This window comes from Monoraphidium neglectum (genome assembly GCF_000611645.1).
Source record: "Monoraphidium neglectum strain SAG 48.87 unplaced genomic scaffold scaffold01149, whole genome shotgun sequence".
NCBI classification, from domain to species: Eukaryota; Viridiplantae; Chlorophyta; class Chlorophyceae; order Sphaeropleales; family Selenastraceae; genus Monoraphidium; species Monoraphidium neglectum.
In genome coordinates, this window is record NW_014012479.1 from 1 (window position 1) to 16442 (window position 16442).

A 16442-nucleotide genomic window follows, 5' to 3' on the forward strand; every position below is an offset into this window, starting at 1 on the left:
GGCGCGCGGCGGCGCGGCGGCGGGGGCGCGCGGGCCGCGGCTGCCGCGGTCTGCGCGGGTTGTGCCGAAGCCGGAGGTGGGGCTGCTGACGCACCTGAAGGACCTGCCGGATCAGGGCGTATACCTACAGGTTGCCATCAACGAGCGCGGCGGCGGCGGCGACGACGCCGGGGGCAACGGCGCGAGCGCGAACGGCAGCGGCAACGGCGCGGCAGCGGGGCCTCGGCGCGGCGTGGCGCGGCCGCGGCCGTTGTCCTTCCAGATGGAGAGCCACCAGCTGTGCTACTACGTGCTGGGCCTCGTGCACTCGATCTGGTCGCCGATCCCCGGCGGCCTGGAGGACTTCATCGGGTCCCCCAAGACCAACGGCTACCAGAGCCTCCACACGCGCGTCGTGCCGCTGTCCATCCTTTCGAAAAACTGCCCGCTGCTGCCGATGGAGGTCCAGATCCGGACTGCTGACATGGACCGCCTCGCGGACCTGGGGGTGGCAGCGCGCAACTGGGGCGTCAAGCGGCCGCCGGGGCGGCTGGCGGGCTGGGCGGGGCTCGGTGGCATGGCGGCGGCGGTCGCGGACGTCATGCAGCAGGAGCCCGCGGGCAGCGCGGCGGAGCGGCGGGAGCCGCCAGGGCCGGGCGTAGCGGGGCAGGAGCAGCAGCGGCTGGGCGCGGCGCCGCCCGGCGCAGCAGTGGACGGCAGCAGCAGCAGCGGCGGCGGCGGCGGCGCGCGGGCGTTCTGGATGAACCTGGCGACTTACATGCTGGAGACAGTGGTCGCGGGCGGCAGCAGCCTGGCGGCGATCACGGGCGTGCGGGGGCCTCACTTTGGGGGCAGCCCGTTCAGCAGCCGGGACGAGGACCACGAGGACGCCCGCGGCGGCGGCGGCGGCGGCCGCTGGAGCCCCGCGGCAAGCAGCAGCAGCAGCAACGGCAACGGCGCGCCGGCGCCGCCGGGCCCGCCCCGTGCGGGCGCGGGCGCAGGACCCAGCGCGGTCGTGCGCGCCGCGAGCGGCGGAGGCAGCGGGCCAGACGGCCAGGGCGGCGCGGCGGCGCGGCGCGCCGCGGCGGCGGCCGCGAAGGCGTCGAGCAGCTTCCTTCCGTCGGCGCTGAGGAAGCAGGAGGCGTCGTCGGACGGCAACTGGCTGACGCAGATGCGGAAGTGGCAGGAGGAGTTTGTGGGCAGCCTGTCGGCGCGGGAGTTTGTGGACGGCGTGACCGCGGAGGTCCTGGGGCAGAGCGTGTTTGTGTACACGCACACCGGGGAGCTGCGGCGGCTGCCCAAGGTGCGCGCCGCGTGGTCATTGAGATTGTTGCGGAGGTGCTCTCAGCCGGGGTGGCGGCTGCAGCCAGCTGGACACAAGCACCTGTGTACGCGCGGACGCGAGCAGGGCAGACGGCCCGACGCACCTTTCGTTGGACTGCAGAGCCCCTAGCAAGTGCCTAGACCAGCCCTGCCCTGTCTGCCCTTCCATCCTCGCGAGCGCGCTCACACACGCACACACACCAACACCCACACACACACACACACACACTCACACACACACACACCCTCCTCCCCCCAGGGCTCTACTGTGGTCGACTTTGCCTACTCTGTCCACACCCAAATTGGCAACGAGATGCGCGCCGCGCTCGTTAACGGCCGCCTCGTCGCGCCCTCCTACGTCCTGTCCAACGGGGAGGTCGTGGAGGTGCGCCGCGAGCCGTCCTCCGCGGTAACGCCTTCCATGGTTCGCCGCCACGAGCAGTGGGTCGGGTTCGTGCGCACCCGCACCGCCAAGCTGAAGATCAAGCAGTTCTTGAAAGACCACGCGCGCCGGCAGCGGCGCTGCGGGCCGGGCAGCGGTGGGGGCGGTAGCGGCGGGAGCGGGAGCGGGAGCGACAGCGGCTGCGATGATGAGGACGAGCCGTGCGGCGCGGAGGAGGAGGGTGGCGGCGCCAACAGCAACGGCAACGGCGTGGCGGGTGAGCGAAGGGGCTGGGGCCAATACCCCTGCCTCGCCCCCCCTTGTGTGAGATGCTCTAGAGCGGCCGTCATGGCAGGCGGGTCGTTGCAATCAGGTTCAGCGGTATTCAGAACGAGTGCGTTGTTTTTGGCCGCCAAGCAGCCGCGGAAGCAAGCGGAGCAGCGGGCCCTCGCACCTCACCTTCATGCCGCACCCGCCCGCGCCTCTGCCACCCCGCCCCCACACAGGCGCGAGCCCCGCGCCCGCCGCGGCCGCGGCCGCGCCTGCCGCTGCAGCCGCCGCTGCCGCTGCTGCTGCCGCCGCGGCGCCCCCCGACAGCACGAGCGTCACGACGCTGTCTATATCGTGCGCGGACAAGATGGGCCTGCTCGCAGCGGTTTGCAACGTAATCACGGACAGCGGCCACAACATCAAGGTGGGTTTCACAAACTGCGCTGGCGGGGTCTGGGTCTGCAGCTTGGGCGTGGGCAGGGGCAAGGGCTCGCTGCGACCGGAATGCATGTTGCGGCAAGCTTTGTGCACGAAATGAAGGCGGGAAGGCAAGGGACCCGCCGGCGCGTCGCGTCATTATGGGTGTCAATACACGCGCAACCCCCGCGGCCCGCGCCTCGCAGTCCGTCTCCGCCCTGCCCGGCCGCGGCGCCGCCGCACCCGGCAGCGCCCCCGCCGCCGCCGCCGACGGCGTCGCGTGCGGGGAGTACGTCATGACGTTTGTCCTCAAGGGCCGCGACGCGCGGCTGGCGGAGATGCTGCAGCAGATCCTGGCGCTTGAGGGGGTGATTTCCTACAGCATCAGCTGCGAGCTGCCGCAGGCGCTAGCCTCGGGGCGGGCGCGCGGGGCCGGCGGCGGCGGCGGCGGCGGCGCGCTGCTGGGTCTGGCCGCGGCGTACGGGCTCGCGGCCGCCGCGGCGCTCGGGGGCGCGGGCTTCGGCGGCGCGGGGCTGCTGGCATAGGGGATCTGAGCGAGAGCTTGCGAGAGGTGGGGACACCGCGGGGTCGGCCCACTGGGCTGTGGCGCGAGGGGGCCTCTCGCGCCAGCTGCCAACCGGTTCGTTCGGCCGCACCCCGCGCCTGTCAGCGCAGGCGCGCACAACTTTTGCTAAGCAGCAGCAGCGCAGTAAGAGCAGAGCGCCAGCAGCGTTTCCGTCACCGTCACCGTCCCCGCACCGAACCTTTCTCCGAGCAAGCCCTGCAGAGCTGCGACCCATTCAGCACGGGCTCTTCTTTTTGGCTGCCTCGCACCATCCAACCAATTTTGGGCATTCGAATTTGGAGCAACCTCTTCTTTGCCGGGCGCACCCGGCCGGCCCCGCTGGCGGCCCGCGGCCCCCACAACGCGCGGCGCGGCCGCACACAAGGCCGCCGCCGCGCGCATCCCGCCCCGCTGTTTCATTCTGTGTTGCGACTCGAGCCACCCGCTTGTGACTGTGGCCTGCCCCGGCCGCAGCCGCCTGCGCGCAGCTCCTCGCCCATGTTTGTCGCAGCCCTGTCCCGTGTGCGTCCTGCTACTGGTCCAGCGTTCGTGAGGCCGCGCCCCGCGCCGCCCGCGGGGCGTCCGCGCCGAGGCGCGCGGCGGCGCCGCTGTTCGCTGCGCGCAGGCGGCGGGCGTTGCCGGCGCGCCTGTGCGGCCGCGCTTGACACCCCACCCCCCGATCCTGTCCTTCATTCTGAACATGCTCGTGCGCGGGAAGTTTTCCCGCCGGCCCCTCGCACGTATGCGTCGTCGTTGGCTCCGGCGGCGGTGGCGCCTTCGGCGCCTGGTGTGCGCTCGGCCGCCGCTCGTCAGGTTGCTTTTTACGCGGCTTGTGCCCTGTGTGGTGGGCGCAGGCGCTTGGTCCCCTCGGTTAGTCAGCCGGTGCGCGCGGCGGGCGTGTGCAGCCGCCGCGCCGCCCTATCAAGGGCCTGCGCTGCCGGCCCGCGTTCGTTGAGGCCTTGGTGCGCGCCTGCGCTCCGCCCCCTCCTCTGCATTGTCGCGCCAGACTCACGTGTCAAGCTGACCTGTGACGCACCCCCTCGCCCTCGACCACCCCGGATGGCTTCGGCTCGGCCGCCCCCTTTTGAGCCGCTGACCCCAAGCGCATTTGTCCAGGGATCCCTCCGCTGGCGCATGTGTTATGCTGTCGAGTTCTGCATCAAATCTCAGCGCAGTCTGGCAGGCGGCTGGGTGGACAAGACCCGGGGGGCCCAGCCCGGGGTTGCGTGTGGAACCAATTGAGTAGGCATGCTACGTGACTTGTCGTGCAGAGCTGACGTCCTGCTCCAAGTCGGCGTGCCCATGGGAACGCGCCTGCTGCATGGCATGGCAGCAGCGCAGTATGGGGATTGGGATGGTGGAAAGCAGCCCCTTGAAAGGGTCATGGCTCGTAGGGGGGGGGGGTGCGCTCAGGGATACAAACGTTACTTGCCCGGCACTCAGTGCACGATGGGTGTCAAATCATCCGTTGACCCCACCATATTAATGTTACATTGCAATATAATGTCTACACGCCCGTTCCCAGTACCGATGGTACCGGTAGCGCTCAGCATTCGCATTGGCGGCGCGCGATCTTCAGTGACGCGTCGGGTGACGCTGACACGCTACCATAGTGCGCCCGGCCAGCTTACAGCGAGGTGTAGCTACATATGGGAGCTCGTCTGCGTGATTAATGGGCGCGAATCGCTTCCACGGGCGATTTTCTTTGGTGCCAGGCTGTGTCCAGTTTTCCAGCGAGCGTGTCGAGAGGCAGACTTACAGTATATCCGATTTTAGTCTTGAGTTAATGGTCACGGAGCTATGGGGGACGGCGTGTAGATAGGCAGCTGGTTCCGTTGGCACAACGGCAGCGGCGCTGGCTCGCGCCTGAGGCTGAGCAGGATGAGCTTTGTCAGCCTCGGCGGCGATGCAGGCAGCAAGCCCACATTCTTTGAGGTGTATGCCGCAGACAAGCTCGTGCCCAGCCTCAGGGCCGCCGTCATCTACTCCCTGTCGGTGGGCACCCGCCTGTGCATGCCCGCGGCTGCGTGGCGCCTGGCGTACGGCCGCCAGCAGCTTTCTGCCGACGCCGCCCCGTCGGCGACGCACCCGCCAGGCCCCGCCCCCGCCCCAGAACGCCACGCCGCGCACGTGGCACCGCCCAGGTGTTTGGCCAGCGCCGCGCCTGGGTGCAGCGGCTGCTGGAGCGAGAGGATGAGGTTGTTGCCCTGGTCGTGCTGCTGCTCGACCGCCACAGCCTGCGCGCCCTCGAGGGCACGTTTGCGGAGAGCCTCTACGGCCTCAAGCGCGAGCGGTGGCGGCCGCGCCCAGGGGCGGCGGCCGCGGCGGCGCCGCAGCAGCAGCCGGCCGGCGCGGCGGCGGGTTGCGGCGGCGGGGCGCCGCTCGGGCGGGGCGGCGCGAGCCTGGCGCTGCTGTGCAGCGTGCTGCTGCCTTACCTCCAGTCGAAGGCCGAGCGGCTGTACACCCGCCACGCGGCGCGCGCCGGCGTCTTGGGCCTCGCGCTGCGCCGCGCGTCGCCGCGGCTGCCCCCGGTGCGCGGCGGCGCCGCGCCCGGGCCCTTGGCGGCCGCGTGGGACGCGGCCCTGGCGCTGTATGTGCGCGCCTACCCGTTCCTGCATGCGGCGATCGAGGCCTCCAAGTTCAGCTACCAGCTGGCCTATCTGCTAGATGCTTCCGACTACAACTCCCCAATGATGCGGCTGCTGGGGCAGCGGCTCGTGCGCATGTCCGCGCCCGACATGGTGGGTGCGGCCCGGTGGTATTTGTCGGGGAGGGGCAGGGTCGTACTGATGCGAGGAGGCTTCCACAGGCCAAAGAGTTGTAGCAGCCGCAATCAGTCATGATGCTGACATCATCATGGGGGCGAGTTTGAATTCGGCGACTGGGCGCCGAACAGACTTGTGTATGCTTGGGATGACGTCGCCCCTGGTGTGAGGCTCCCCTTGGTTGCCGTTGCTCACCCGGCCGCTTCGTCTGCCTATATCGCCGGCCGCAGGCACGCCTGGAAAATGAGAAGCAGCGCGCGCGCGGGGCGCGGCTGGCGGCAGTGGAGCAGCGCGGCAGCCGCGTCGCGCGCGGCGTGGGGCGCGCCTGGCTGAGGGCGCGCTTTGCGGTGGCCGACCACACAAGCAGCGCGCTCATCCTGGCAGTGTTCGGCTTCAAGGCACGCGCCCCTGCTTGCGGCCCAGGGGGGCTGCCGTGGCGCACGCGAGAGCTTGCGGCATGCTGCTGCTGACCGGCGCAGAATAGAGCTGGCAAAGGCTATCTCCTCTCAGCACTCGCGCTGCGCAAGCCATGACTCAGCGGCAAAGCAATCTCTATGTATCTGCCCCGCAGATCCTTGAGTGGTGGTACGCATCTGCAGAGGACCGACTGGCGGCCGGCAAGGCGATCCCGCCCCCGCCCGCGCCCCCGCCGCCCGCGCCGCACCCGGACGGCGTCGGCCTGCCCGAGGACCCCGCCACATGCCCCCTGTGCAGGTGCGCGCGGGGCAGGCGCGCTGCGGGAGCAGCATGAATGGGCGCGCGGTCCGGCTCGCCCTTATGCCTGCTTTCGCCGCCTGCTGCTGCGCGCCTTGCTTAATGCTGGCCCCCTCAGCTCCCCCTTCCCCAACGGTGCCGCGGCCGTGGCCCAACGAGCAGGCGGGCTCGCGTCAACCCCGCCGCGCTGGCGGTGTCGGGCTACGTCTTCTGCTACCCCTGCGTCTTTGGCTGGGTGGCGCAGCGGCGCTGCTGCCCCGTCACACGCCAGCCCGCAACGCTCGACCACGTGCGGCGCCTGTTTGAGGCGCTGTGAGGCGCGGCTGTCTCGCAAGATTGCCGAGCCGTGGAGCCGCATCGGCGTTCGAGGCCGCCGCCCTTTGTGGCGTCTCCAGGAGCGACGCATGTCATGTAACAAACGATCTGGCAGGCAGCCACACTGGCGCAGTGCCTTTCGTATGAACTTGCAACAGCGGATCGGGCGCATCGTACGAGGGCCCGCCTCCTTGATGACCATCGGGCAGGCTAGCACAGCATGCACCAAGTCATGCCTGAGGTGACGCCACACTGTGCTGATGAGGCCTTGCTTCTTCACTACACTGGGCAATGATGAGATAGGCTTGCAGCATGTGTGATTGGGAAGAGTATCAGACGCTTTCAACTACGCAGCACCTCCGGCACATCATGATATCGCCGCCCGACACAACTGCAGCCCGCCTTTGAAATGAGTCAAACGATGCGAAGGCAGCAGCTTCTCCCGCTGCCCTTGCGCGCACCAACTGAGCTATCCCGCTCGGGCCACTCGTGGCCAATGTCAAAGTTGATAGTTGCATCGGTGCAAGTAGTTGTTGTTGCCACCTGCTCGATCAAGTTTGAGTGCGACCCATCTTTGCTGCCATGGCGACCCGTGGGGCCTCCAGGGCCGAGGAGAATGGCCCCAATAACTTGGGATCCAAGGACGTCAAGCCAGTGGAGGCCAAAGCGCGCAGGTGAGGGAGCTACGAGGCACCGTCGGCCTGGCCCCGAACGCTGCAGCCTTATCGCCCCAATTCCGTACTGCAGGGCCCTGGGAGATATCGGCAACGTGGGTGGCGTCACCACTCGCTCCCAGGCGAAGGTGCGGAGAAGGCAGCGGTCGCAGCAGTGGGCAAGGCGAGGGCAATGGCCCGGCGACTCGGGCGGAGCCTGCACGCCCTGTCTGCAGCTCTTGAAGGGACAGGCGCGGTTTAAACATACTCATACAACGATCTGAGGTCTCCGACGTGCTCACAGTCCTGCTTGTTCGCACACTGTGCAGGGCACCATCAAGCCGACCGCGCTCAAGCCGCGCGACCCGACCGCCACCGCCGCCGCCGCGCTGCGATCCAAGGCGGCCCACAAGGGCGGCTCCAGCCTGAGCTCGCTGCTGCAGAGCCGCTCCGAGTACGCCGCCACCAACAAGCGCCAGGCGGCCGCGGTGGCGCTGTCGCCGCTGCCCGACATTGACAGCAAGGACAAGGCCAACCCCCTGGCCGAGGCCGGCTACGCGCACGACATCTACTGCTTCTACCGCAGGGTGGAGCCGCGCTTCGCCGTCCCAAGCGACTACATGACCAGCCAGGTGGGAGTGGGACGGGGCCACCGCAGTGCTGGATGGGGCCCATGCTTGGGGCCACATGCGGCGCCCTCAGGTTGCGGGGAGGGAGGGCGCGACTGGCAAGGCGAGGGACCGAACCCGGTTCTGCCGTTCCCATGCGCAACCTCGAGCTTGCTTTGCAGGCAGCTTGGTCACGCGCGGCCGTCCGCGCGGCCAAGCGCCCCCGCCGCCCAGCCGCGACGCTGGCCCTCTTTTCAGCCCCGCCCCACCCCTCTGTGCTCGCCTGGCCCCGAGCAGGCTGAGATCAACGAGAAGATGCGCTCCATCCTGATCGACTGGCTCATCGAGGTGCACCTCAAGTTCAAGGTGAGCCCGCCCGCACGGCAGCCTACAATCACATATGCCTGACGACCGAATGGATCTCGGGGGCCGTTCCGTGTGCCACGGCGGGGGGCGTGGGTGCATGATCGGGCGCGAAAACGGCACACATGCCGGCAGCCGGCTCTGCAGCGCAGTGACAGCCCTGCCCTGCCGGCCCCGGCCCCGCTCCGCCCCGTCGTCATGCTGCAGCTGTCTCGTCCCTCCTTCCCCCCCCACACACAAAAAAACACGCCAACCCTGCCCCCCCAGCTGATGCCCGAGACGCTGTACCTGACCTGCAACCTGATCGACCGCTACCTGTCAAAGCGCAACGTCACGCGCAAGCGCCTGCAGCTGGTGAGGGGCGCGCGCGCGCGCACGCCATCCTGCACGCTCGGCCCTGCAGCCGTCCTGGGGTTGCTCTGGATCGCGCGTTGGCGCATGTAAGTTTTGAAGTCGAGGCCTTGATACCCCTCCACGGCGCAGATCGGCGTGACAGCCATGCTGATAGCGTCCAAGTACGAGGAGATCTGGGCGCCCGAGGTGCGCCGCAGCCGGCTCCCCGGCCGTGCAGCGCCCGCATCTGGGCTCGATTGCATCCTGCAGGCCTGCGCGACGCCCTTCTCAATGCCGGCATGGTCCTCATGGACGCCACAGCTGCTGTTGCGCGACCCGCCCTGCCCCTACGCGTTGCCCCTACCCTAAACCCTTGCCCTGCCCTACGCGTCGCCATCCCGCTTTTCAACCCTGGACGCACTGTACCCCGCTCTTGCCCCCCAGGTGCGCGACTTTGTGTACATCAGCGACAAGGCCTACAGCCGCGAGGACATCCTGGGCTGCGAGAAGAAGATGCTGCAGGTGGGCACGTGGCCGGGGGCTCGACGCTGATGTCTCCGCTCGCCGAAGTTGCTGCGTGCTTGCTTGGGGTGGCAGTGATACTGCTGGGGCCGGGGTGGTGGCCGCCCCAGGGAAACTCCAGCCCCCGAATCCGCCTGCACAGCGGCTGGCCGCTGCCCTGCCTTGCTCCCACTCACCTGCCAACCCGCGCCCCTCGCCGTCGTTCACGTTCACAAACGACTGCGCCAGGTGCTGTCGTACGACCTCACGGTGCCGACCACCTTCTCCTTCCTGGCGCGATTCAAGAAGGCCGCGGCCTGCGACGACCCCCGCGCGGGGCAGTATGCGGAGTACCTGGTCGAGCTCGCCCTGGTCGACTACTCCATGCTCAAGCAGCCGCTGTCCCTCATCTCCGCCGCCGCTCTGCACGCCGCGCTGCTCGCCGTCGGCGCGCCCGACGCGTACCCGCGGCCGCTGCGCCGCCACGCGCGGTACGAGCTGCGGGAGGTGGCGCCGCTCGCGCGCGCACTGGTCGCGCTGGCGGCCAAGGCGCCGGACGGCAGCCTGCGCGCGGTGTTCAAGAAGTACAGCAGCACCAAGTTTGCAGAGGTGGCCAAGCTCGAGCTGCCCGTGGTGGGGGAGGCCGAGGAGGCGGCGTCGTAGATGCCGCGTCTCGCTTGCTTTTGCATGGGCTCTGTTCAACATTTGGGTCCCTTTCTTTTCTTGAGGATCCGCCCCCTTGACGAGGGGTGCTTGGCTCAGCCATGATGCTCTTTTGCCAGAGATTTTCCTGGGGTGCCGGGGGTTTAGTCCTGTGGGGGGTAGTTTGCAGCAGGTGTCCGCTCTGCGCGACTGGCAGTGTCTGGCTGTGTACTGGCCGAGCCCCCTCCAGCACGCACCAGCGCCGACAGCAGGCGACCGAGAGCGCCAAGCGACGCATGACCTTTAGCCGCCGATGTACATGTATCCTGATGCCTGCTCCGAGATCCGTGGCCGCCCAAGGGTGCGCTGCAACAGCGCCCGTCCCCCGGCCCAAGCGGCCGAGTTCACTCGCTACCCTTCTCTTCCAGTAGCTCTGGCCCTCCGTCCCTTCTCCCGCTTTCAGCCGTCCCACCTGTCCGCAGTGTGCATTGCTGCGGTGGGCTGCTCAGCCTGCCAAGTGCCCCCTCTCCCTGTCCCTTTTCTTCGCCACGGGTTTTGCCATGGGCCCGCACCGGGTTCGTTGCATCCGATGGTACCTGAACGGCTTCTGTTACTCGGTGGCCACGGCGATGCCCACCATTACGCTCCCCTTTGTCAGTTGCTCTGCCTTTGAGGACCAGATGCGGTGTCTGCCCTTTGTAATACACCCACTTTTCCAGCGTGCCGCAGAACCGACGTCTCCCCCCCCCATCTTGTGCCACAGAGAGTCGTCATCGGTCTGCCTTGTGCTTTGTCCTGCAATCAGCGTCCTGTCGTCAGCGGGGTGTCAGGCGACACAGCTTTGGGCCGCTTACAGTAGACATGACATATGGTGAGCCTACCATCAGGCGCCCGCTTCGCACTCATGCGTGCAGACGCTAGCTACCAGGCTCCTTGTCAATCATGCGCCGCCGTGGGCAGCTGGTGAGGCAGGTGCCGGCCACATGCACGTGCACGCGCTTGAGCTGCGCCGTGTTGTTGCGCCATCCCATATGACATTAGTTCAATCGTTACTTCAGTCGTTTCTCACACCCCTTTCTTCGCTCCCTGAGCAATACCACCGCAGCCTGCGTGCTCACGATGACCGCGTCCGCCTCTTGGGTGTTTAACCTCAAGTATCCCGCCCTGCAGTTTGCCGTCGGTGCCTGAAATAATTCATTAGACTCTAGAGCGATCGCAGGCTAGCCAACCCGCGTTCCGAGCCTTCATAGTAGCGCCTTATAGCAATTTTAGCAGATAAAGCAGCACTCATTATGGCGCTGTGCCTTTCAAGGAGTGCCTCTGTTGCGGCCGTCCAGCCCCGGCGTGCTGTGGCTGCCATCCAGGCTCTGCCGCGCGCCCGGCGGGCCCTATGCCTCGCAACCGCGACCAACCAGGTATATATATTTCAATTACCCCACGCAGCTGTGCATGCACTGGCACTGCCATGTCCGCGCTGCGTCACTGCCGCACGCGCTGCGCTGCCGCTGCAGTCCATGCTGCCTCCCATCACCTGGTTCAAACCAGCTGCGATCCCCTGCATGCATGCGCCAGGTGCATGAGGCCCCCACCGTTGCGGCAACGCCGCTGCTGCCCCATGGCGCGCCCCCGGCGGCCGCGCCGATAGTCGCCGCTTTCCAGTCGGCCGGCGACGCCAAGGCGCGGCTGAGGCTGCTGCTGGAATACGCCAAGCAGCTGCCGCCCTTCCCCGAAGAATTCAAAACTGTTGAGAATCGAGTCATGGGCTGCTCAGCCCAGGTGCGCAGAAGGCGCTCCGCAGCGGCCGCCCGTGGCCCATAGTGGGTTGCTTTCCCACCTCGTCGCAAGACGTGGGGGGTGGTGGTTGTGTAGGTTGTGGGCACAAAAACCACCGTTTGAGTTGCCGTTTGACAGCAGTGAGCGCCAACACTGACAGGATACTCAGAAGCCCCGCCCCGCGGCCGCGCCCCCCGCAGGCCTGGGTGCACGCGTCAATCGACGCGGCGAACGGCACCGTGCGCTTCGCCGCAGCCTCCGACTCCGACATCACATCCGGCCTCGCGGCCGTCCTCGTGGCGGCGCTGTCCGGCCTCACGCCGGCCGAGGTCCTGGACGCGGACGCCTCGTGGCTCCGCGCGCTCGGGCTCGGCGGGGCGGCGGGCGCGGTCGCGGCGTCGCGGGTCAACGGGTTTGCCAACATGCTGGAGGCCATGAAGCGGCGCGCGCGCATGCTGACCGCGGAGGTGCCGCGGTTCCCTTCGCTGCTGATCTCAAAGGACAGCCTGGAGCCCCAGGTGCGCGGTTGCTCGAGGGCTGTGGGACATCCGGCGGGACACGCGCGTGGTGGCTTCCTTTCCTGTCCTTGCTTTTTGACTGCCTGCGTGCCTGGTGTGTAGCAGCGCATGTATGCGTTGATGTTGAAGGGAGCGTCGGATGGAAGCGGCTCTGGGGGCTTGCTTCATGCGGCAAGTAAGTCGAAACCCCGCTCCGCGTTCCCGTGTCGCCCGGTGCTACCGCTCCAGGGCGCGTTTGCTGAGGCTCAAGCGCAGTACCTGCGCCCGGACGTGGCCACGGTGGACCGGCTGGCGGCCACCCTGCGCGAGAAGCAGATCGGCGTGGTGGCGCACTTCTACATGGACCCGCAGGTGGGGCGAGCGCACTGCAGATCCTCCCAGACTGGCGTGCTGCCCATACGGAATGTACAAGAGGACATGCACAGCAGCGCCGTGCCGCGCACGGCCGCCGCGGCTGGGTGTCGAATACGCTCTGCGGTACGCGGCTGTGCGGTTGCCACATTGCAAATCGAGCACAAGTCAACAACCAGGGGCCATGTGTTGACGCCGCGTCCTCGCGTCTGGAAACTCCAGGTCCAGGGGGTCCTCAGCGCCGCCGCGGAGCAGTGGCCGCACATCCACATCAGCGACTCCCTGGTCATGGCCGACGCGGCCGTGAAGATGGCGGAAGCCGGCTGCAGGGCGGTGGGGGTGCTGGGCGTGGACTTTATGAGCGAGAACGTGCGCGCCATACTGGATGAGGCCGGCCACACCGACGTCCAGGTGCGGCGGGGCAAGTCGGCGGGGCGAGGCAGTTGGGGGCAGACGATGAAGCGAAGGCCGCCATCCGCCCGCGCCGCTGCCAGCCAGGCTGTGCGGCCGGTGGTGACTGCACGGCCGGTTGCGGGCTGCCTCAGCCGTGACACTCCCGGCTGCGGCCAAGGGTGCCGCTGGCAACAAGGGTGCCAGCACCAACGCAGCGGCGCGTACTGCATGGCGCCCCCAACCCTCCCCGTGTCCCCCCTCCCTCCAGGTGTACCGCATGTCATCATCCCCCATCGGCTGCTCCCTGGCAGAGGCGGCCGAGTCTGCGGCCTACGACAGGTTCTTGTCAGAGGTGGGCGGCCACTGGCGTCCTGGCCGTTGGTACGCCAACAACCTTTAAAGGGGCCGAGCAGCGGCACAGGCCCCTTTTTAGCCGGGCGCAGCGTGACGTCATTTGCGTCTAGCTTTTGTTCGTCATGTGGATGTTCTGCGGGGGCCGGTCGCAGTGACAGTGGCCGAATTCGTGGTTGAGTGGGGCCAGACAGCAGACGGCACTGCGTCTGGCCCTAAGCCGCGGCACACCCTCACCCGTCCCCGCCCCTCTGCCCCCACCGTCCCCAGGCCGCCGCGACGCCCAACAGCCTCCACGTCGTGTACATCAACACCAGCCTGCTGACCAAGGCCACGGCGGACGCCCTCGTGCCCACCATCACCTGCACCAGCTCAAACGTGGTGCAGACCATCCTGCAGGCCTTCGCCCAGGTGCGCCCTCATGATGGACGCGGTCACACCCTGCTATTGACACGGCTCCTGCGAGGGGACGCGTGCGTGTCGAGCGTGCGGGTGCAGCACCGTCCCCAAAGATTTCGTGAGAACGCAGGACGCGTCACCCGCAGCTCCAACGGCTCCTCTCTTGCACCTCCGCCGCCGCTGCCGCCCTGCTGTACCACACCTCCCCTGCCTTTCACAACAATGAGACCTGATAAGAACGTACAGGCAACCCGTTGAACCGCAGCCCGCCAAACCGCGGCAATTGCAAATGCGCGATGTGGCAAACCCCCACAATCTGCCACCACCCAATCTGAACACCTTCCTGCAACCCCTTGACGTCCGAACCGACCGCAGGTGCCCGAGCTGACTGTGTGGTACGGCCCCGACACCTACATGGGCCGCAACCTCGCCCAGCTCTTCACCATGCTGGCCTCCGCCGACGACGCCGACATCAAGGCCCTCCACCCCGCCCACGACCGCGCCACCATCCGCGCGCTGCTGCCGCGGCTGCGCTACTTCGACGCCGGCACCTGCATCGTGCACCACATATTCGGGGGCGAGACGTGCGAGCTGGTGCGGGCGAGGTACGGGGACGCCTACCTGACGGCGCACTTTGAGGTGCCCGGGGAGATGTTCACGCTGGCCATGGAGGCCAAGGCGCGCGGCATGGGCTGCGTCGGGTCGACGAGCAACATCCTGGACTTCATAGCCGGGAAGCTCGAGGTGGGCGGGGCGGACCCGACGGAGCGGGCGGCCGGGGCTGGGGGTCCTGCACGGCCAATCGGTGGTCGAAGCTAGCTGTGGCAACCGCCGGGCTTTGGCGACCGGCGCGCGCGGCGCTTGGAAGCGCGGCCGTGGGCACGGCGCGGGGCTTTGTTTGCCTGGGCAGCGGCAAGACGTGGCTCACGCCGGCAGGCTCACCGGACCTCGTATGGCCATCGCTGCTTCACTCGCCCTGACCCGCACCCCCCCACACACACACGCACCCCTCACACCCCACCCAGGGCGCCCTGGCCGCGCCCTACGGCGACCGCCTCCAGTTTGTCCTGGGCACCGAGGCCGGCATGATCACCTCCATCGTGCGCAAGGTGCAGGCCATGCTCGCCGCCGCGGGCCGCGACGACGTCGAGGTCGAGGTCGTCTTCCCCGTCGCCCCTCAGTCGATCTCCACGCCCCGCCAGGCCGTCGCGCCTGGCGCGGCCCCCCTCTCGCTGCCCGGCGGCCTCTCCATCGTCCCCGGCCCCGCCGGCGGCGAGGGCTGCTCGCTGGAGGGCGGCTGCGCGGCGTGCCCCTACATGCGCATGAACACGCTCGACGCGCTGCTCGGCGTCTGCGGGCGCGTCGGGGCCCCCGGGGGCGAGGCGGCGCTTGCGGCGTTCAAGCCGCGCGCGTACGCGGAGCGCGTCGGCGGCAAGACCGTCGCCGCGGCGGGGTGCGTGCCCATCCTGCACATGCGCCACTTCAGCCAGAAGAAGGTTTTGGGGGACGTCTTGGTGGATGACATCAGGGGGCGCCACGCGTCGGCGTGAGCGCTGGCCGGTCGGCTCTGCGGGGCCAAGGCGCAGGAGCGCCGCGCCGTGAGGCGGGGGCGGTGTGGCGCGAGGGGCCGGCGGCTGGGGCGACGAACGGCGTGGGGTGGACGAGGTGTTGTTTGAGGCGGCGCATGCGGGGGTCGTTTGGATGAGCATGATACAGCGAGCGTCGCGTGCAGTGCCCGGCGTTTTCCTTCCTCAGCGTTGAGCCTGATCCCCTGTCTACTCATCTGACACGTACACAAGTTGCCGCTCTCAAGGGGCGGCTGCGCGCGGCCAGAGCCGCCGCGCGGCCGCTAGGGGCAGCGATGCTCTGCCGTTTTTCGAGCGGTGCCGGTATCGACCGTCAAGCGTTTGACCCTGGGTGCATATGCTGCAATGAGCGGCAGGGACGGCGCGCCGTCGCGGTATTGATTACAGAGCCGCCCGGCCCGGCCTCGGCTGTGTGTGTGTATGCGTGTATTGGATGCTGCAGCCATGCGTTGTTGTGGCGTTGGTACTCGCCTGCTTTATGTGTAATGCACATGATTCAATTTCTCTCTCCTAACCCAATCAAACATTCAAACATTGAATGCACAGTGTCAAGCAGGCCAGTGGGGCCCAGACCCGAAAGGCAAGGTGTGTGCACGTACGACAGGGGTTGCGCCGCAGGGAAGGCGGTCGCATCAGGTTTTGATTGCCAGCTCTTTGGCACCAAGCCAACAAATATGGGGGCGCAACATCACAACGCGCGACGCGGGCCACTAGACTGGACAGGATCAAAGCACAGCCCGGGGCGCTGTCCCCGCACACGCGCAGCTCATGCCCCCTCGGCTCACGCCACCTCGACGCCGCGCGCCGTCGCCGCGGCGGCCGCCGCGGCCTTGAGGGCCATGGCGCCCAGCGCGCCGCTGTCCAGCGGCACCGCCTCGCGCCCCTTGCTGCCGCCGCCTGGGCCCCGCTGGTCCCCCCCGCGCGCATCCCCAGGGTTTGCCGCGACGCGCGCGGCCGCATCCGCTGCATCGTCTGCCGCTGCAACCTCTTCTGAATATCCCTCCTCCCCCGCCAGCTGCTCCCCCTCATCACTCCCGGCCGCCTGCGGCCCTGCAAGCTTGCATTCCGCGGCGGCGCCCACCGCGGGTGCTACCTCAGCAGCTGCGGCCGCGTAGTGCAGCGTCTCCTGGGCTGCCTCCTCCACTTCCGCCAGCACCGCCACGGTAGCTCGCTTTGATGTGGGGGCGACGGTTGCGGGCCTGCCGGCGGAAACAAGGGCGGCGCCTGGCCTGGGCGCGCGG

General features: G+C 68.3%; 4 protein-coding genes across 4 annotated transcripts; all 4 read left to right on the forward strand.

Moving 5' to 3' along the window:
* Window positions 1-262: 262 nt before the first annotated feature.
* MNEG_6824 (hypothetical protein) lies at window positions 263-2916 on the forward strand (the record flags this gene model as incomplete). The annotated part of the gene is made up of 4 exons (XM_014044699.1): window positions 263-1282; window positions 1562-1961; window positions 2191-2378; window positions 2578-2916. The coding sequence occupies 4 exons, from the start codon at window positions 263-265 to the stop codon at window positions 2914-2916; spliced, it is 1947 nt and encodes a 648-aa protein (XP_013900153.1).
* Window positions 2917-4817: 1901 nt separating this feature from the next.
* Window positions 4818-6731, forward strand: MNEG_6825 (Peroxisome assembly protein 12; the record flags this gene model as incomplete). The annotated part of the gene is made up of 5 exons (XM_014044700.1): window positions 4818-4931; window positions 5081-5677; window positions 5932-6084; window positions 6273-6415; window positions 6578-6731. 5 exons carry the CDS (start codon window positions 4818-4820, stop codon window positions 6729-6731), a joined length of 1161 nt encoding a protein of 386 aa, XP_013900154.1.
* A 581-nt stretch (window positions 6732-7312) lies between these two features.
* On the forward strand, window positions 7313-9851 carry MNEG_6826 (Cyclin-B2-1; the record flags this gene model as incomplete). The annotated part of the gene is made up of 8 exons (XM_014044701.1): window positions 7313-7404; window positions 7478-7532; window positions 7713-8015; window positions 8289-8357; window positions 8622-8708; window positions 8838-8894; window positions 9132-9209; window positions 9438-9851. The coding sequence occupies 8 exons, from the start codon at window positions 7313-7315 to the stop codon at window positions 9849-9851; spliced, it is 1155 nt and encodes a 384-aa protein (XP_013900155.1).
* Window positions 9852-11588: 1737 nt separating this feature from the next.
* Window positions 11589-15165, forward strand: MNEG_6827 (quinolinate synthase; the record flags this gene model as incomplete). The annotated part of the gene is made up of 8 exons (XM_014044702.1): window positions 11589-11606; window positions 11804-12121; window positions 12350-12472; window positions 12695-12883; window positions 13134-13217; window positions 13487-13627; window positions 13991-14359; window positions 14641-15165. The coding sequence occupies 8 exons, from the start codon at window positions 11589-11591 to the stop codon at window positions 15163-15165; spliced, it is 1767 nt and encodes a 588-aa protein (XP_013900156.1).
* Between the last annotated feature and the right edge of the window lie 1277 nt (window positions 15166-16442).